This window comes from Oryctolagus cuniculus, chromosome 11, assembly GCF_051225735.1.
Source record: "Oryctolagus cuniculus isolate XC-2025 breed Fujian yellow rabbit chromosome 11, ASM5122573v1, whole genome shotgun sequence".
NCBI classification, from domain to species: domain Eukaryota; kingdom Metazoa; phylum Chordata; class Mammalia; order Lagomorpha; family Leporidae; genus Oryctolagus; species Oryctolagus cuniculus.
In genome coordinates this window covers 64991962-65013142 of record NC_142877.1, presented here as the reverse complement: position 1 = coordinate 65013142, position 21181 = coordinate 64991962, and the positions used below count along the sequence as shown (strand labels likewise).

General features: G+C 46.8%; 1 protein-coding gene across 3 annotated transcripts in view; it reads left to right on the top strand.

Annotated features, from left to right (window-relative positions):
- Nucleotides 1–21181, top strand: part of PPM1H (protein phosphatase, Mg2+/Mn2+ dependent 1H) — a 300918-nt gene that overhangs the window by 248760 nt on the left and 30977 nt on the right. For all 3 annotated transcript variants that reach the window (XM_002711306.6, XM_051846392.3, XM_089307436.1), the window contains one exon: nt 696–803. In XM_002711306.6, the coding sequence (XP_002711352.2) occupies nt 696–803 (108 nt within the window). Of the gene's footprint in view, nt 1–695; nt 804–21181 lie in introns of those variants that run through there.

Genomic DNA, 21181 nt, shown 5'->3' with positions numbered 1-21181 from the left:
GAGAGAACTTCCACTTTGACCATGGCCTTGTCTAAAAATGATCAGAGTCAGTGAACTCAGGGGGCTTCCATAGCCTTGGCAGCTCATGACAAGAGCCTAGGGTGATTACTGATGCCATAAACAAGAGTGTCAATTTGTTAAGTCAACAACCGGAGTCACTGTGCACTTACTCCTCATGTAGGATCTTTGTCCTTAGTGTACTGTACATTGAGATTTAATGCTATAACTAGTACTCAAACAGTATTTTTCACTTTATGTTTCTGTGTGGGAGCAAACTGTTGAAATCTTTACTTAATGTATACTAAACTGATCTTCTGTATATAAAGAATCGAAAATGAATCTTTATGTGAATGGAAGGGGAGAGGGAGTGGGAAAAGGGAGGGTTGCGGGTTGGAGGGACGTTATGGGGGGGAAGCCATTGTAATCAATATTCTGTACTTTGGAAATTTATATTCATTAAATAAAAGTTAAAAAAAAAAGATAATTCATAGAAAAAGCACTCCTCAAATATGGAAGTGAATTTGGTGACCCCCTTCCTTGGGAACAGTCCCATGCAAATGACTAGGAAAGGACATAGAAAGATGAGTAGAGGAATCAGAAAATCCTTCCACTGCTCTTAGCCTGTGGCAGCTGCTGAGTGACAAAATGCTTCCTCTGTGTGTGTGTTTCTGATGACCTTTTACTTACACTCCTAGGCCCGGGTGATGGCAACTATTGGAGTGACCAGGGGACTCGGAGACCATGACCTGAAGGTTCATGACTCCAACATCTACATAAAACCATTCCTGTCTTCAGCTCCAGAGGTACCACATGAGGTTTTTGTTTGTATTTTGTACAATGAAATATTTTCTATTATTCCTCCCCTGACTCACACCCCACATCCAGGCCGTAGCCAACTTGTGTCACATATACTTCTGCTCTGTCTCAAGTCTGCTTCTTTTTCCCCTTTGTTTTTGACTGCCATGCCCTCATCACCTCCCATATAGCCTCCTAGTATCGTTCCCTACGTCCTGCCATTCATCCATGTATTATCAGGTGAATTTTCCTAAAGAACCATTCTGCTCAGAAACCTTCAGTGGAACCTCAAGCCAGACTCTTCCTATTGGGATTCAAGGCTTGTTATAATTTGGTCTGACTTTCTAACCTGATCTTTGTCCCCCTGCACCAGCCAGAATGAACCTGTTGTTTCCTGCACATAACCCTCGGCTTCCCATATTTACTCAAACTGCCCCTTCTGCCAAGAATGTCCTTTCTCCCCTTCCTCAGACACCAGATTCTTCTTTTTCTCCAGCTTTAAGCTCAGATACTTCTGTGGAGGTGACCCCGATTGTCCCCTCCCCCAGCCAGAAGCAGTGTCTGTCTACTGGGGGTACACATGGAGCAACTTCCTCGTCCGGCATGTTCACTGATGGCCTTCTACCAGTTACTCATATGTACCTCATCCCTTTGTTAGGTCTCAGTTACCTGGAGAGCCTCACTCAGTTGATACTTGGAGAACTGAAGTGAAAAACACATTGGTCTTGCTTCCCATCCGGTTCTGTGTTGACTTCAGAAAGTATATCGTTTTGAAAAGATTTTGCTTCTGCCACTGTAACAGAATACCACAGCCTGGGTCATTTATCCAGGATAGAGGTTTATTTAGCTCATTGTTCTGGAGGCTGGGAAGTCTGGAGTGTGGCACTAGCATCTGTTCAACACGTGGTGAGGGCCTGCTGAGTGCATGAAAACATGGTGGAGGGCATCATCCGTGGCGACACAGCAAACATGCTACTTCAGTCTCTCTTCTCCTGAGACAGCCAATGATGTGGTCTTGGCAGCCCCGCCCCCAGGACCTTATCTAATCCCAACAACCTCCCAGAGACCCCAGCTCCAGGTACCTTTAGCATGGGATTTCCAACACATTAAATCTGGGGGATTCATTCAAACCATGGCAGCTCCAAATTATTAAAAAAAAAAAAAAAAAAAAAAAAAAAACTGGCCGGCGCCGTGGCTCACTAGGCTAATCCTCCGCCTTGTGGCGCCGGCACACCGGGTTCTAGTCCCGGTCGGGGCACCGGATTCTGTCCCGGTTGCCCCTCTTCCAGGCCAGCTCTCTGCTGTGGCCAGGGAGTGCAGTGGAGGATGGCCCAAGTGCTTGGACCCTGCACCCGCATGGGAGACCAGGAGAAGTACCTGGCTCCTGCCATCAGATGAGTGCGGTGCGCCGGCCGCAGCGCGCCGGCTGTGGCGGCCATTGGAGGGTGAACCAACGGCAAAGGAAGACCTTTCTCTCTGTCTCTCTCACTGTCCACTTTACCTGTCAAAAAAAAAAAAAAAAAAGCACCTAATAGCAACGTGGAGAGGCTGAGATTCGGTGGCTCAGATGTGGCAGGACTGGCATCCTGCCCTTCTCTTGACTTTTCCTTCATAGTTGCAAGGTAGTGGCAGCAGCTCTAAGCAAAAAATATTTTCATTCCAGATGGGAAGAAGGGAAAGCCTCTATCCCAACAGATATGTGCTTGCATCTCATTGGCCAAAACTGTGTCACATGACCATCTCCCCTACCTGCAAGGGACACTGGGAGAAAGAGAGCTTTACTCCAATTTCTACAGTGTTTGCCGTGCTCAGGCAACACCTTGAGTGGGAAATGCCCAGGTCATTTAGACATAGCTGCATGCATGTTCTTCCCAAGAGTAGATACTATTTTATTATTTTTAAAAGATTATTTATTCATGTGAAAGGTAGTGTTACAGAGAGGCAGGGACAGAGAAGTCTTCCATCTGCTAGTTCACTCCTCAAATGGCTGCAACAGCTGGAGCTGGGCTGATCTGAAGCTAGGAGCCAGGAACTTCCTGCGGGTTTCCCACACGGGTGCAGGGACCCAAGCACTTGAGCCATCTTCCACTGCTTTCCCAAGTGCATTAGCAGGGAGCAGGACTGGAAGTGGAGCAGCCGGGACTCAAACCAGCACCCCATATGGGATGCCAGCACTGCAGGCAGAGGCTTAGCCCACTGTACCACAGCACCAGCCCCAGCAGGTATTATTTTAATGAAAGCTCGTTTCATTAGAGGAAACAGAGAGTCAATCAAGTTAACTCCAAAAAAGGGCGTGTTTAGTGATACATTGGAATACTAGTTGGTAGTGTCCATGGAAGATTCGGTGAGCAGCCAGGGTTTGTGGAGAGTGGTTCTGTCCTACAGAGCCTCCCCAGCAGGAGTTTGTCCACCTTCATGAGGGAGTTCTGCCGTTCATTAAAATTCCAGCCACTTGCCACATGACTGTGCTACCAAGCGACCCACTTCCTCACTCTCCCAATTCCACAGTGTTAGAGGGGAATCTGTTGGTTTAGAGTAGGCCACGTGTGACTGTCTTCCTTGGCTTTGGATGTGTCTTCAATACTCTGTCCACTCCAGCGCTTTCTATGGGCTCAAGATGTGTCCAAAAATACATCTAGGTACAGGGGGACTAAGAGGCCACCGAGAGAGAAACTGCTGGGAAGTATTGGGCATGGAAGGTATGTATTTCCTGACATCACTCAGGGTTTCAACTGAGGGCAGCTTGCTGGAAATAAGAACGCTTCTCCCTGGGAGCCACTGAGCAATTCTGCAGGATGAGAACCACTACTACATAAGGTATCCAAGGCCCCTCGGAGCTGGTAGGTCCCTGGTCCCCCTATTCTGGCCGACCTCAGGACCCATGAATTCCTGCTGAAACCTCTCACTGGAGAAAAAGCAATAAATACTAGACCTTGAAGACTCTTCTCTTTGATCTGTGATTATAAGTTATAATCCAGTTATAGCTTATAACTGGATTCATAAATGTCTTCATTTGTTCCCCTTAGAGAGAGGCATTTATCGTGTGAAATGGTGCCTCCTCTTCTCTGCTTCCCACAAGTGTCCCGAGGGGCTCCAGAAAACACGAATAAACCGTTTTGCTGCTTCAAGCAGAACAGAAACCTTCCTTCTCATCCCCTCTGCCAGCCACACACGTGCATAACTTTAGGTAAAGTAAGAAGCCACTCGGCCCGGTTTGCAGAATGCTCTGTGTGCATTAGCCTTTAGATCTCCCGTTCACTCTGATGCCGTTGAGCCAAGGAAGACTCTGCGGATTTGAAACGTGGGGCTGCATGGGAGACTCCTTGAGGACTGAGTCGGAAGCCCGGCTGGTTGCGCAGAAACCGCAGGTCACCTGACTGCACTGACTTTGGTGTGTGGGGGAGGGGCTTGCTGGTTTCCTCAGCATTGGTGAGGGCTGGGATTTAGAAGGAAGCTGTCAACCTCTGCAAAAATGTACATGTTCTCAGAAAAATTATAGAATTAAATAAGCTGTGGAAGTTTTTGTAATCGTGACAACTCATATTGATAGCTAATAATAACAACTAACACGAACAATTTCGTCTTGGCCAAACACCAAACTAAGTTTTTTATTTTTAGTTGACAAATGGTAATTATATACATATAATACATTGTAATTATAGTTACAGTTAACTAGAGTCAACCTGCTGTACAGTCAATCTCTAAAAGTTATTCCTCCTAACTAAACCTTGTGCCCTTTGAACAATATTTCTTGTCCAACATACTAAGATTTTTACATGCAGTATTTCATTTAATCTTCCCAAGAGCTCTCTGAGGCAAGTATAATTATTATACCCATTTTACAGATTGGGAAACTGGGACATAGGGAAGTACAGTATAACTCCTTCAAGGTTGTACTGTTATTAAGGAGCAAGCTGGTGCCTGTACCAAGCTCTGTCACATGAATCAGGGTCTGCATGTGCAAGGCTGAGTTCAAGGAAATGCGTTTGGTCCGTGTCCTGAGGACCCACTAAGGACTGATTCTGGGGGCTCTGCAGAGGGCACCTTTGTCTAAACCCAGGGCAGCAGTGAAATCAGTGGCCACCGTTTCTCCAAGAAATAGTGGGCCTCAGACTGACGTTGTAGGAGATGATGGTGAATGGAGCAGGGAACTGGGAAACACAGTGTGTGCGAATCTAGGCCAGAAAGAGTTGTGGAAACCAAGATTGTGTGCCTCAAAGTCAGCTTCATGGGTATGGAGTGTGCGTCCTGAGCTTTTCTTGCATGGGATTAAAATTGTTGTACATTTTAAATGCTTCCAGATGGAGAGCCCGTAGGCAGAACCAGAAAGAGGGAGAGGAGCAGCAGCTTGCCCTGGCTGCTGTGAGAGAGAACAGAAGAAAGAGGATGGGTTCAGGCCCCCACCCCCACTTCCGTCCCCCATCCTTTGGGCAGGAACACCTTTCCCCTGGGTGGTAGTGATAAAATCATTCCCAAGAAAGTTGTCAGATTACTGTATTCAACCCAGCTAGTGAAGAATCGGGGACGCCCTTGCTGTCTTCCTTGTCCCACCCTTCCTCACTCTGACTCCCCGGGAACATTCCCCTGCTCGGCTCTGTCTGTGCCAGGCGCGGGTCTTTATTTCACTTTTGGGTTCTGAATTTTAAATGCAGCTCAGCCTGCTGGTTTGAATGGTCGTGGGGTGGGATGTGATTAAGTTCTAGGAAAAGGGGGCTCAAGGGTCTTCTTGGAAATCAGCATTGTTCCCATTCATCATTAGAGCTCCTAATTCAATTTGATGAGTTCAATATAAATAAATCAAAAACATGTGGATTGGATTTACGTAAAAAATGCACAGGGGTTTAAAAATTAGAGAAGGGTTTCTGGCCAAACACATTTTCGGTTTCGCTGAACACAAGACGCTGGAAAAATCTCGAATTTGCCAAACCCAGGGAGCAGCCGCCAGGTTTGCTGAGCCTCCTTCAAGCCTTGCGGGGTTGAAGGCAGGGATTTCTGGCCCAGACCGGCATTCCACAGGAGGCCCCCACCAACTGAGCCGAGGCCTGTGAGCTGGAGGCTGTGGGTTGAGTGCCAGAGGCCTCGTGACTGCTGTGGTCCCAGCACCTTGTGTGCTCTGTGTAGCAGGGAGGGTTGCAGCCTCTCCCCTACCGTGAGGAAAATGTCTCCAGTCCTCTTGCTTGATGAAACTCACCCCTGAATGTTTTCATACCATCCTCAAAGAGTTCAGGTGGTGAAAGACAGGATTTGTTAACTCGGGGCGCTGGAGCCCAGGCCCTCCCCGCTTTGCCCCACCCCCACCTCCAGCCCAGCACATGCATCCTGTGCTGTTCGTCAGGCGCCTTGGCACCCGCCTGCAGCCTAAACCTCCAGATGTTCTCTCCTCCACGCCCCTTTCTGGCCTGGGACAGGCCTGCTGCAGAGCCAGAGTTCTGAATTTCGCCCACTTTGAGCCGCTGCTCCCAGGCTTAGGCTGTTGCCCTTAGCCTTCACCCGGGCTCTGGGAAGAACAAGGCGGTTTTCTGTCTGGGGGCAGTTTGCAGAGCCAGCTCCCTTGCCAGCTCAGCAGTCAGGCCTCTCCTCCACCTTTGCCAGGCGGAACCACAAGGAGCCCAGTCTTCTCTCTGCTTCATTTTTCCCCTCCTTGGTGTTCAAAATTCCTGCCAGCTGTTTTTTATAACTCCAGATCACTCGTTTAGCTCATTCTCGGTGATTTTTTAAAATCTAGATAGAATTTTTCCTTTCATCTGAAACAGCCTTCCCCAAAAGAACAAAGATCTGAGACACAAGTCTTTAAACCCCAACCCCAGCACCAGGACTGCCTATGGTATGCACACGTGGTTCCAGCCTCTTTGCTCTCCTGTAAGGTGAGATGGAAATGCCCAAATTGACAAGTCACTGAGAAGAGCAAATGAGGATGTCCATGAAATGACCTGGCATGAGGCCGCTCCTAATTATCAGTCTTCTTCCTACAGCCGCAGGAAGGTGTCTGACTCCTGGATTCCTAGTATCCACTTTTGTGTGAAGAGAGGGTGACTATTTTGTTTGAGCCCCAACCCCTATGTCTCCCAGGAAAACCTGAATAATATTGAAGGAAGATCTTCTCTTTCCCTCTGAATATTTACAGTCTTCTGATTCTGACTTATTGTGTCCTGAGTTATGACCCCGTTTTAGGAAAAAGCACATTTTCTTGGTTTTGTGCCTTTTGTGGCCTGGCCAACTCATTAGAAATCGTGTGGGTAGATGATGACATGAGAAAATGGCCGTGCTGTATTGAGCGAAACAGAATGACTGTACTCGTATATAGAAAAGCTACATTCACAGGTATGAACTAGGCATAGCCAAAGACCTTTATGTTTTCTGAAGCAGTTAACAGTAGCTATCTCTGGGTGGTAGACAAGGGAAAAGTTGTTAAATGAAAAATCCCTAGAGCTTTCCAAACAACTTTGCAGGGGGACAGAGTAGTTAAAAATTCAGACTGGGAGCAGGCATTTAGCACAATGATTAAAATGCTGATTGGGACCCCTGCATCCCATATTGGAATGTCCAAGTTCAAGTTCTGGTTCTGCTCCCAATTCGAGCTTCTTGCTAAAAAAAAAAAAAAAAATGACATAAAACCTGACTGTCAATCAATTTTGGCTTCAAGGTCTGTCTCTACACTTACCGACGAGTGACGTTGAGAAAGTTTACCTAAATCTCAGTTCCTTTAGTAAAAATAGAGAACAATAGAGTTGTTACACCAAGGAATCCAAAGAAAAAAATTAAACAGCGCATATAACATGCCTTGCACAAAACCTGGCTTAATAAATACTAGCTCCATCAAAACCACAAAATATCACTGGCACTTCCCATCGTGTTTATTGAGAACACTGGGAAACAGGTCCTCAAGGAACAAGAATTTTTGGCCATGTGGAAGGTGAGACTAGCCAAAGAATAATTAGCCATTTCTGTTTCTCACTTCCTAAGGGACAAGAAGAATTTGGATAAGGGAGGGAGAACTATATAATCAAAAGCAGAAGAGAATAAGTAGGACAAGAAAAAGAAGGAAGCAGAAGTGAGGCTGGTATGAAATAAAATTTGCCTCAGGGAGTCACTAAGTTTGGAAGATTAGCTCGAAGGGCTATTAGCTATAATAAAGCTAATTACTGCAGAGGCTCTCCAACTGGACCTGAGGCCGCAGGGGGAGGATCTTCCCCTAACAGCTGATGGGGGCCAGGGCAGCCAGTGTAGGACTGAAGCCGTGTGATAGCAGCTGAATTAGGATGGGGACTGGCGCACTGAAAACAGAAGCATGTCTGAGAGGGATTTGAAAAAAAAAAAAAAAAAAAGAACCAGTGGTAGATGTGATTTAGAGGATGATGATACTATTGTGAATTCTCATCTCCCAGCCTCATGCTAGAGAGTCTCCCTTGTACTTACCTGCTGCAGGATAGGAGCAGAAGGCACAACTGCTACTTATGGGAAAATAGAGACCAAAGAGAAAATACCAAAGAAATCAGTGTCCCGAGTCTCATCAAAACCACAGGGAGAGAGGGCCTGGGAGTATTACATCCCACTATAGTGTTGCTGTGGATTCGTTCTGAGAGGAGGAGTGCGGTGGGGGCAAAAGGCGTGGAGTCATGACAGACACTGGGAGCCAGGTGAAAGTGGGCTAGAGGCAAGCAGCCCAGATTCATTTATTTCAGTTGGTACAGCAGCTTATATAGCTGAGGCAGCCAATCCAGTCAAGGGGCGGTTTATGCCTTAACCAATCACTGCCTGCTGCCAGGCAGGCTCCTTTACCAGGTGGGTTCTGAAGCCATTTCCTGAGTAACTGATACTCACTTGCCAGCAGCCATCTTGGCACAGCCTTCTCATTCCACCACATTTCCCCCTTTTCGTTTGTTTTTGAGCAATGGGAGGCATGATCCTTGGTTATTCCATTGTTGATCCCGTTTTCATGTGGTCTCCTCATGTGGCTATGCCTGTCTTAGGTTGTCTCCCAGGGGATCTTACCCGTTGTTGACTAACCAACCCTCAAAACGGGAGACCACACTACAATGCCTTTGTGTCTCCGTTGACTGCAAGATAAACCACCTACAAAACTTAGAGGCTTAAGAGATCAGTCTGGTACCATCTTTCATGGTTCTGTGGGTTGACAGGGCTCAGCTGGGTGGTTCTCTGCTGGGATCATAGGTGCTTGTTGGTGCTGAGGTCATCTGAAGAAAAGATTGGGCTGGAAGTCCAAGATGCTCATTCACACAGCTGGCAGGTGATGTTGGCCTTTGGCTCAGAGTTTATCTGAAGTAGCAACACAATGCCTCTCCATTTGCATTTGTTTTGTTTTCTTTTCTTTAATTTTGTTTAAAAGCAGAGACTGACCTTCTATCCACTGGTTCCCACCCCAGATGCCTGCAACAGCCACGCTGGGCCAGGCCAGAGCCAGGACCCTGGAATCCCACCTGCATCTCCTACATGAGTATCAAGGGTCCATGTACTTGAGCCATCTTCTACTCAAGCTGTGTATCAGGAGGAAGCTAGGTTAGAAGCAGAGAAGCAGGGACATGAACCAGCCACTCTGATATAGGATACAGGCATTCCAAGTGGGGCTTTAAGCCACTGCACCAAACTCCTGCCCCTATATTTGGCTTTGGCTTCTCATAACACAGCAGCTGGACTCTGTGAGAAAATATTCCAAAACACAGGGTGTTCAAGATTCTCAGGCAGCATCTACAAGGCTTCTTCAGATCTGGTTTCCCAAATCCCAGAGTATAGCCACTGCCACGTTCCATTGGCTAGAGACGTCACTAAAGCCAGTTCGTAATTGAAGTGAGGGGAATTGGAATCCAGCTCTTGAAGTGAGGAGCAGTACACATGTACGGGGAGTGGAGGAATTGATGGTGGTCGTCTTGGAGACTATCACAACCTCCCTGTGATAGTGCCTCCCTGCTGTGAAATCTTGAGGATGAAAGTACTAATCATCTCTCTTTCTAGTGCAAACTAATGTACATTGATGAGTTAGCTGTTGAGCTAATTAAGAAAGGAAATCTGGTTTGTAGTGTAAAGAAAGATTTGCAAAGAAGCTAATTAAACTCAAGATTGGGGACCTTTGATGAGGTCAGCCCCTGTGAGTTCTGGTTGTTGCCGAAGAGAAGCACAGATGGAATTGGGAAGCTTTTTGCTAAACATTTCTCAAAGACCTACGCTGCCAAGGTTCTAGTAATTTGTTGTGATTTCTTTTCCTTTTCCTAATAAATATTCATATTAGTATCTAAATTTGTAATCATCACTTTTGTAGCCTGAAAGAGAGACCCCCAAGTGGTGTGCCTCACAAAACATGAGTCACTCTGTGCAAAGGGAAGATGGGGAGCTCTTAGGATCATTGAACAACCGGAAGTCATCACCTTTCCAGTCCTGCACATCGGCAGTATCTTGTGCTTCTGTGTTCTCTGGGTGGTGCGCCCTTGGGGACGACTTGAATGTGCTACATTGAATGTGTTGGCAGCAGGCATGAGGGGAGGGGGAGAATCAATGTTAAAAGGGTACACGAGTTGCTCTCTTTGATTCGGGTACACTCTGACCTTGTGCCAAAGAGACCTCACAAGTCGGCCTGTCCACCTTCGTCTCTAACTCTGGAGTTCAGCTATAACAGTCACGTGTGTGCCTGTGTGCCATTTACATGTGTTGTTTTCATTTGCTGATTTGAAATTTGTCAACCAGCACATTTTGAAAAAGTTTTCAATTTTTTAATTTATTTGAAGGGAAAAGTAACAGAGAAATCTTGCATCCACTAGTTTATTTCTCAGATGCCTGTAACAGAAAGGTCCCAGGTCAATGTCAGGACCCAGGAACTCCATCTGTGTGTGGCATGGACCCAAATATTTTCAGGGTCTGCTGGAGCACAAGTGGTGGCAGGACATGATTCCAGGCACTCTGATATGCTACATGAGCATTCCAAGAGGTAGCTTAAGCCACAACACCCACCGCCTTCACTTATTTATTTTTATTTGGAAGGCAAAGAGACAGAGCTCCTATTTCCTGGTTCATTCCTCAGATGCTTCCAACATCTGGGGTTAAGCCAGAATGAAGCCAGGAACCAGAAATTCAAGGCAAGTGTCTTATGTACATAGCAGGGACACAGTACTTGAGCCATCACCTTCTGCCTCCTGGCGTGTCCATTAGCAGGAAGTTGAAATCAGAAGGAGAGCCAGGCCTCAAACCCAGGCATGGGATGCAGGCTTCCAGGCAGTGTCTCAACCATTTCATCAAACACCCACCTCCACCTGTGTGAATACAATCAAAATTTGAGACTTAATCTGATTCACTCCCAAAAAAAACTGGCTTGGCCACTCCCACAATTCTTGGTCACACAGTAGGAGTCAACCAGTGTAGTGTGCCAGATACTTCCTCTAACTGGTGATCATTCCCCTCTGACTGCCTGAAAAATAAGAACTTCATGTGAATGTTTCAGTTAAACCTGTGCCTTTTCTGCATTAAGTGGTGGTATTTCACTAGACTGAGATTTAAAAGATGCAAATCCCTGAGATCTTCTTCCTGAAAATCTGAGGTATCCTGAGGGCTCTAGGAACTTTCACAGTGTAAGAAAATTGTGAAGCAGGGCCAGCGCCATGGCTCACTTGGCTAATCCTCCACCTGCGGCGCTGGCACCCTGGGTTCTAGTCCCGGTTGGAGCACCAGATTCTGTCCCAGTTGCTCCTCTTCCAGTCCAGCTCTCTGCTGTGGCCCGGGAGTGCAGTGGAGGATGGCCCAAGTGCTTGGGCCCTGCACCCCATGGGAGACCAGGAGAAGCTCCTGGCTTCGGATTGGCACCGCGCCAGCCGTAGCAGCCATTTGGGGCATGAACCAACAGAAGGAAGACCTTTCTCTGTTTCTCTTACTCTGCCTGTCAAAAAAAATTGTGAAGCAGGTGATTCAAAAGCTACTCTTTGAGAAGGACTGTCCTGTGCCATCCTTCATTGTGCATCAGGAATTTCAGCTTTGCAGTCCTAACGTGGGTGCGAGATACATTCTACTCCTGGTCCTAGACTCTGATTCATTCTTATGCTGCATATGACTCAGTGCCAGCCTGGTGGAGGAGACAGCCTACATACCTCATTCTCCACTGGAACTAAGTCTGCTGACACCTGGGCATTTGAGGATCAAAGACTTCCATAGGATAGATGTTGCCACACAGGGGTGTCCTACAGTTTGCCAGCAGTAACCCTGTCTCCTCTTCTAAGGTAGCCTGCGTGGGGATTTGCTCACTGGTTCTCTTGCCATGTCTGCAAACCTGCCGTTGTGAAGAGTCCCAGGAAGCAGGAACACACTGTGGTGGTGTCAGTCCCTCTGACCACAAGTAGCAGCCACAGGAACAAAGAAGAGCAGTCATTTAATTTTTCCTATGCCAGGTGCCCATATTACTTACCCCTCAACAGGACATTTTTGAAAGTCAAAGGAACACTGTTGATAATTACGCTGGGGGCTGGTGGTGAGGGTGGCACTTGGCACAGCACATTAAGACACTGCTTAAGATGCCCACATCTCCTATTGGAGTGCCTGGGTTCTAGTCCTGCCTCTGCTTCTCATACTAACATCCTGCTAATGTGCACCCTGGGATGCACCAGGTGATGGCTCAATTAGTTGGGTCCCTGCCACCCACGTGAGAGACATAAATTGAGTTCTAGGCTCTTGCCTTTGGCTTGGCCCAGCCCTGTTGCAGGCATTCAGGCAGTGAAACAGTAAATGGAAGAGTTCTCTTGCCCTAGCTCTCACTCTTTCTTTTTTTTTTTTTTTTAAAGCTGGTGGAAAAAAATGGAATACGTTTTTTGAAATAATAGTTATGCTGGGAAAACAGGAACAAGCCAAATTTAATTCAGGCAAGCAAGGATCTGTGGTGACTCTGTTTATTCCTCACCTGCCTCCTGAATGGACTTGAGGCAACTCAAGCCATCCACCTGCACGCACAGGTTGAGATTTCTTCCAACCCATATCTCCACAGAGGACATTTTGTTGAAGGTGGACTTACTCTTCAAGTGAGAATTGGTCTAGATTCAAGGTCATCCATGCATTTGTGCATTCAGTGTGCTTCTGGCTTAGTGGTGAATAAGCTATTGGGAACCAAAAGAAAGGAATCTCTCATGGGAGTCTCCCAGCGTGTAGTGGAATTCCTGCCTGCAGCTGACCTCACTGAGCTGTCGAGTACCAGACCTTTTGTAGGAAAAAAAAATGGAAGCCTTCTGTTGTAGCAGCCAGGCACTGGGTACAACTCCAGGCTGTCTTCACACCATCCAGTACTTCGGCTGGTTTTGAAACTTTTTGAGCTACTAGTCTGAATCCACCTTTCAAAGCCCAATGTTTGTTTTGTCTGTAGACTCCAAAAGAAAAAACAAACCCTCAAGAATATCTGTGGTATATTCCAAGTATAAATTATACTTGCAGCCACCACAGCCAGTTCTTTTTGGGTAGTACGAGCATCCAACATGTTTGCAGTACTGAAAGGTCACTTGATTCATTTGCAGCCAAAAGTTCTGAGGTCATATGGCCAGTCACATCCAGGTCTAGCTCATCCTATGATGAAAGAGTCGGAGAATGTTAGAGCTATAAGCATCTCAGGGGCCACCTACTCCTAATCTTTGATTTTGCAAAGGGAGACACTGCAGACTGGGAAAGTCAAGCCTCATCCCCTACTTCTTCCAAATGGAAATCCAGTCATGCAGCCAAACCAAACTTGGCAAAGTTGCCCAAAGGCACCAGCCCACTCTCACATCCCCAGGCATTGGACCCTCTACATGTAAGACGTAGGATGTCCCAACTCCCTCCTAACACTCTCCTGAGGAGAGTCTGAGGAATCAGTACTCCTCCTACATCCATAAGCTTTGAAATTGTGAATGAACAAAGTGATTTGCCTCACAACCAAGGGACAGAGATGTCTCAGACCCAAGTCTTTTGCCACCAGATTCACTATTGGTTTTATGACATGTAGTATGGATGGAATTAGAGAATTTGGATACAGTCTTGGTGGCTTGCTAGATGCCTCTCTTAAAACAACCTACTTGGTTCATAGGAATACAGAGAAATAGTCTGGAGTTTCATTCACTTCTGGTACAAGTACCATATGCTAAGTTCTGTAGGTTGAGTTTTGGGGTTGGCCACAACAGGGAGAGGGACCAGACATTAAACTCTCCTTGTTCCCCACCACCTGCTGGCAGCCTTTGCCTTTACCTTGGGAGCCACCTTGGACTTTTCTGCCAAGAACACTCCTGAGAGTCCCCCCGCCATCACTGTTCTCTGCAGATTTTGGAATTAAAGGCCAATCCACGCAGCCAACTCTTACTCTCTTCCTTCCACCCACAAATCCACACTCAGTGTCAGTGCTCCGAGATCTGTGCCAGGAGAGAATGATGCACAGTACGTGAGAATCAGCAATTCCCTTCCAAAGTGTCTTCCTTGATTTCCATAACAGCTTTCTGAGAGAGTTAGACCAGGTGTTATCCTATTTATTTTTCTTGGTTTTTTTTTCTTCAATTTTTTAAAAAAGAGTTCAGATGAGTTCACTTTGAGAGCCAGGGAGAATAAATGGCTTGTCTCGAGTCATGAGCGAGTTACACACAGAGGCCTGAACTAAAGGTCTTGTCGCATGCTTTTCTCCTTGGCAAAGCCGAGCCTGAGCTCTGCAGGAACTCATCATCCTACATTGAGTGCTTAAGAGGGAAGAAGGGTTTGGAGAATTTGCTGAGCTGATAAAGATGTAAAAGCCGCGAGGGCGTCTCTGAGAGGCAGCGGAGATTTAGCAAATGGAAGAAGTGATGGATTCTTTTTCAAGGTAGCTCCAAGAAGCCAGCGTCAGCTTACGGTACTATAAGCTCTCTTAACATGCCACTGAACTATCATCAGTAATAGGGCAAAGATGTGAGCCCGTATTAGACAAATGCTGAAGCAGCAGCCTGTGGCTGAGCGCTAAGTGGAGGTGCTGTATGAAAGAGTTGCCTTTCACAGGCTCATGTGTGAAATAGGTGCCCAGTGATAACACTGCAGGTGTCTCTAAGAGCTCAGAAGCCCAGTAAGAGCAACCAACACTTGGCTCAGTCAGGCACGTCAGCCAGGGCTCTTTCTGGCCCCCCAGACTTGTTCCTGCTCTCCAGCGCTGAGTATTTTCCTGTTTGTTGACCGCTCCACTGAAAACAGGGAAAGAAGAGTTCACTACTTCTGTTAAATGTCAGTGGAGTGGATGTTTAGCCTAGTGGTTCAGACACCCGCATCCCGCATCCCGCATCAGAGTGCCTGGGCTTGAGTCTTGGCTCAGCTCCCAGTTCCAGCTTTATCCTAATGGGCACCCTGGGAGGCAGCAGACAATGGCTCAAGTACTTGGGTCCCAGCAAACCACATGGAAGACAGGAATTGAGTTCCAGGCCTCAGCCCAGTCCTTGCATGCATTTGGAGAGTGAACCAGTGGATGGGAACTCCTCTCTCTACCCCTCAAATAAGTTAAGCAAATGTTCCGAATATTAACACATTGCATTTGGTGATTATTTGGAAGCGTTGGAGTTAACAGGTTAAATCTCTTGGGGCATCATGAGTTAGGAGGAGTTCTTGTGAATGGATCTTGCATGTTTGACATTTTTTCCCCACTTCTCCCATTTATTGTCTATCTCAGCAAAGAATATTCCTGAAGATCAACTGTAGTTTCCACTGTGAACAGTATTGCTAGGACTACTGGAGAAAGGCAGAATGGGATATCTGGCCTCCAAATATTGAATGTTGGGGTGGGGGGGATAAGAGACCCAGATTCCTGGGTGTTCATCATTACTGGATGGGGTATATGCCCACTCAGGGAGACATTTCCATTGGTTATTAATTGAACGGTTACCCGACCCAAGGTTCTGTGCTCTGTTTTGGCCATAGAAACAAATAGGACAAGGCAGACCATGCCCTTAGAGGAGTTTATTGCTTGTTAGTGCTTTTCAAGGTGAGGTTCCTCCAGCGTTCACATCAGAATTACCTGTAGTCTTTACATTTGTTCAAGCCAGGGCCCTGGCTTAATTCTCCACAGAGTATTTAAAGACAGAACCCTAGAATCTTAATTTTTGTTAAATAGTACCCACATGATGGTTAAACACATTAACGTCTGACAGTAACTACTCTCGTGGAAGATACAGACATAGGAAGTCAGACATGTACATATAGGGAAATTCTGTGTGTTATGAGACAGGAAATGATCACCCCTACAGAAGACAGGAGAAGAAAGGTGGCAGCTCCTTGGCGCTCCTCCTTGGAGGACCCCTCTAAGCCCCCCATCCTCAACACCACATCTGTAACCCCATATTCTTAATCCAGAGCAGTGCCAGGCCCTAGAATGAAGGGAGGCAAGATACAAGCAGGAGTGGAACCCAAGGCTAGAATGACTCCCCGACTCTCCTTACCTGCTCCTTGTTTTCTCCAGAGACCCAGTCCTCCTGACATTGGACTATAATGGTGTGTCTGTCTCATGTACTAGTTGAGAAGCTGTAAGAGACGTTGTCACTTTTGTCCCCTGCCTCTCTGGTGCATGGAAATGTCATTGGCACCCAACTAGTGCTAGGTGCACATGTGATGAAGTCAGAAGGCAGGAGAGCAGTCCTCCCTGGCCGCCTGTCTCAGCTGCCCAGATGACGTGGCTCTGACAAACTCCGAGAATCTCAAGGACTTGTGGGGCCTTCCCTGTGCTTCCTGGAAGAAGGGAACATGAGTACAAGCCACCAGAAGCCTTGAACACGTTCTCCAGGCTCTGACAAAGGCGTTGCCCTGCCGAGACTCTTCCAGATGGATGAGACATGGTGAACCCCAGAGCCCATTAGTTTGGTGTGTGGCTTAGGAACATTAAGAAACTGAGGCCGGCGCCATGGCTAATCCTCCGCCTAGCGGCGCCGGCACACCGGGTTCTAGTCCAGGTCAGGGCACCGGAGTCTGTCCCAGTTGCCCCTCTTCCAGGCCAGCTCTCTGCTGTGGCCTGGGAGTGCAGTGGAGGATGGCCCAGGTGCTTGGCCCCTGCACCCCATGGGAGACCAGGAGAAGCACCTGGCTCCTGGCTTTGGATCAACGCGGTGGACCATTGGAGGGTGAACCAACCGCAAAGGAAGACCTTTTTCTCTCTCTCTCTCACTGTCCACTCTGCCTGTCCAAAAAAAAAAAAAAAAAAAAAAAAAAACTTTAAGTAAAGACCAGTGTCTGCAAATAATTGATAGAATTAAAAAGGAGAGAATGATCCTACATGAGAAGCAGGATACACAGCCGAGTCATAGAATGGCAAACGCCCTAAACAGCACTCTGGCTTCAGAATCAGCCCTTAAGTCATTCAGATCTGGCTAAAAAGCCCATGAGAGCTTCGCAGGCGTGGAAAGCCAAGACACTCTGGCAAAAAAAAAAAAAAAAATTTACCTAAATGAAAGATCTCTGTGAGTGAGATCCCAGCAGAAAGAATGGGTCATCAGAGAAGGCAGTACCTTTCTCTGAAGGGAGGAGAGAACTTCCACTTTTAATATGGCCTTGTCTAAATAAGATCAGAGTTGGTGAAGTCAAGAGGCTTCCATAGCCTTGGCAGCTCATGACAAGAGCCTCAGGTGATTTCTGGCGCCATAAATAAGAGTGTCAATTGTTAACAACAGGAGTCACTGTGCACCTGCCCCCCATGTAGGACCTCTGCCCTTAATGTGTTGTACTATGAAAATTAATGGTAAAACTGCTATGCAAGCAGTACTCTCTACTCTGTGTCTGTGTGGGTGCAGTCTGTTGAAATCTTTACTTAATATATACTAAATTGATCTTCTGTATATAAAGAGAATTGAAAATGAATCATGATGAAGAATGGGATGGGAGAGGGAGTGGGAGATGGGATGGTTGTGGGTGGGAGGGAGGTTATGGGGGGAAAAGCTGCTATGATTCAAAAGTTGTACTTTGGAAATTTATATTTATTAAATAAAAGTTGAAAAAAAAAAAAAAAACCACGGAACTGAGCAGGGGAGTTGTGGGGCAGTAGGTGTGGTCTCCTTGAGGAGGACCAGCAAGAGCTTCTGGAAGGAGAGGTCAGGGCTGCAGAGCCTGCTGGGGTCTTTTGCAGCACGTGCTGTGGGAGGACGCGCATCCTGCGGGGTGGCCAAGACAGCAGTCTGGTGTCTCTGAAAGCCTTTGTGCCCAAGGTTCTGCCTCACAGGGCAATGTATAGGATGTGAGTTCTGAATGGAAAGTTGGCAAAATCCTTTGGAAATTGGCTGAGGAGCAGGAAACAAAGGGTTGCGGAGGGCTGGGGGGGACACCCAAGAGGATGTTAACTGCAGATTGCCTCTGGGAATAGGGTTGCCACCAGGTTAAAGATTACTCAGAATGGTATTGAAGGGGACTTCCATGTTGGCTAAGGGAGCTGCATTAGGGAGCTGTTGGAGGGAATATGAACGGTGGAGTTAGAAAAGAATTCCCTTTATTGACAGAATTCAAGGGTAGCATTTCAGACATGTTTGTATCAATCCACACCCACTCTGTTGGACAGATTTCCAGTTGAGTGGTGAGCAGGGTAACTTCAGCTTCAAAACTCAGCCTGTCTCTTTTCTTGGGTCAAAAGAAAGCATTTTGAAGCTTTCTGGCCCCTCGTCACAGGGCAAATCCTGAAATTAAAATTAAGTGGATGTTATCCTCAGGCCTGGGAACCTCCCTTTTAGGAGCTGTATGAAAAATAGAATCTCCTACTTAGCCCCAAGCATGGGATTGAACCAACTGACATCCATAGCTCCCTACCTCTGGTTACTTAATATTTCTATTTTCTGTAGCTCAGTTTTTGCAAAAGTTTATGGTTGATAGCCTCCAATAAGAAGGGAGCAGTCTAATGTAAGCAAAATTATTGCATACTTAGTTTAATAATGCAGTAAGCACTTCAAGATGCAATGACTTTGAACAGCCCTTGTCTCAACTGTTGAATGGGTATTTGTTGTGTGTGTGCAAATTATCGAACCCTTTACTTAGTATAGAGTTGGTCTTCTGTGTATAAAGTTAATTGAAAATGGATCTTAGTGGAGAATGGGACTGGGAATGGGAATGGGAAAGGGAGGAGGAAGAGGGGTGGGAGTGTGAGTGAGAGGGTGGGTATGGTGGGAATAAGCACTAAATCTTAAAATTGTACTTATGAGGCCGGCACCACAGCTCAATAGGCTAATCCTCCACCTGCAGCACCGGCACACCAGGTCCTAGTCCTGGTCGGGGCGCCGGATTCTGTCCTGGTTGCTCCTCTTCCAGTCCAGCTCTCTGCTGTGGCCCGGGAGTGCAGTGGAGGATGGCCTAAGTCCTTGGGCCCTGCACCTGCATGGGAGACCAGGAGGAGGCACCTGGCTCCTGGCTTCGGATCAGCGTGGTGCGCCAACCACAGCGTGCCAGCCACAGTGGCCATTGGGGGTGAACCAACGGAAAAAGGAAGACCTTTCTGTCTCTCTCTCTCTCTCTCACTCTCCACTCTGCCTGTCAAAAAAAAAAAAAAAGGAATAAAAAAATTGTACTTATGAAATGCATGAAGTCTGTATTCCTTAACTAACAGGTTTCTTTGCGGGTTGGGAGGAACAATACAGTAAGCTAAAACCTGAAGTGAGAAGCCCATGAGTGATAATGGCTGTCTCTTTGTAGAGCCTACACTAAGGAATAGTCTGTGTTGGCATTACAGGTTCCACTGGGCCCTTGATTTCCTTGTGTACAGACCTGACCCAGTTGGGGTCCTTCATGGCTTCTGCTACTCAAAGTGTGGTCTGTGTGGCTACTGCATTGACATCAGCTTGGAGGAAGTTAGACCTGCAGACTCTCAAGCCCTACCCCAGAATTGAGAATCTACATTTTAGCAGAATCCCCAGCCAATGCCTATGCATATCAATGTAGGATAAGCACTGCTCTAAAACATGCAAGGACCAGAGAAGAAGATACAGTGAACAGGGTTTGGTTGCTTCTACTAGAGTAGAAATTGGATCACATTAATTGTGATCTGAAGATAGCATTCTGACATTTGGGCCTTTCCAGTCTGCTTTAGTTCCCCTTTCCTGTTTTCCTTCATTTGGCTCATTAGGCTCAGCACCTCCTCCAGGATGTCAGCTGAGCCTCACGTAGCATGTCTTGAGAAGAAGATGCTTAAGGCCAGTGTGGTTTACTCACTAGTGCGCATCCCTAAGCGTGGTTCTTGTGCTGCGCCATTAGCTAATTGTTATCACGTAGTTTACAGGTCATAGAGGCCTGGCATCTGGTGGCTACCTTTCACTTGAACCCAGTGATCAAGGGCTCTGTAGGTGAGCACTTGGTAGTTTTCTGTCCCCTGGGCCTTGGCTGTTAACCCACAAAGCCAGCCGCACACAGGGTATCACTGGCCTGGATGAACCTTTCTAAAGCATAATGTGGCAGGGCAGGTGTTTGCCTCAGCAGGGAGACATCCATGCCCTATATTGGAGAGCTGGGTTTAATATCCAGTTCTGGTTCCTGACTTCAGCATCCTGCTAATACAGTCCTTGGGAGGCAGCAGTGGAGGCTCAAGTGATAGCATCCCTGCCACCCGTGTGGGAGATTCGCCTTCGCCTGTGCTCCCAAGCTCCCAGTGTTAGGCCTGGCCTTTGGGGACATTTAAGGAGTAAACCTGTAGATGGGAGCTCTGCCACCCTTCCACCCCTTCTCTGCCTCTCCAGTTGAAAAATAATTATTAATTTTTAAAAATAGAAGGCTTAGCTTAGCTATCAAAGACCTGGATTTGAATAGTTGGTAGGTTCTTTGGTTGTATTATCTCTACCTACAAGATGACACAACAGTGACTGTGTGGTAGACACATACACAGTGGCTTACACTACATCCTCCCTCACCCTGACCTCTCACTTGCCTGCAGAGTTTGTTTTAGAAAATAGGATACAAGAATGAAGGAAGCTGAAGGAGACTGATTAAATGGGCCTGCCTTTGTCCTCAGTTGATGAGATGGGACAGGCAGAGGTGAATTCAATCCAACTGAAGCTTGGTATCTGTTGTTAGTTTCGCCAAGGCTGCCCTATTCTTTTTAAAGAACACAGGTAGATGTTGAAGTATCCAAGTCATGTAAGGTAATGGAGATGAGGAAAGACTTAAGGTTTCACTCAAGACACTTGCTGCAGAGACTCAGGCTGAGCTTGAGTGCTTTGTACCTTAGCCTGGGGCTCATCCACCACAGTGCAGTGTCAGAACCCCATTCTCATGTGAAAGGAATCCAGCCTCTTGGGCCTCATAACTGATAAGGCAGGAAGGGTTTCAAGTGAGAGTATTAAATAAAGTCAGTCTCCTTAGTCCTAGACAAATAAGAGGATACTTCAAAAAGTTTATGGGAAATGGAGTTAAAAAGTAAGTTTATTTTGGTACGAAAAATGCTGAAATCCGAGCATAGTTTTTTTCAGAATAC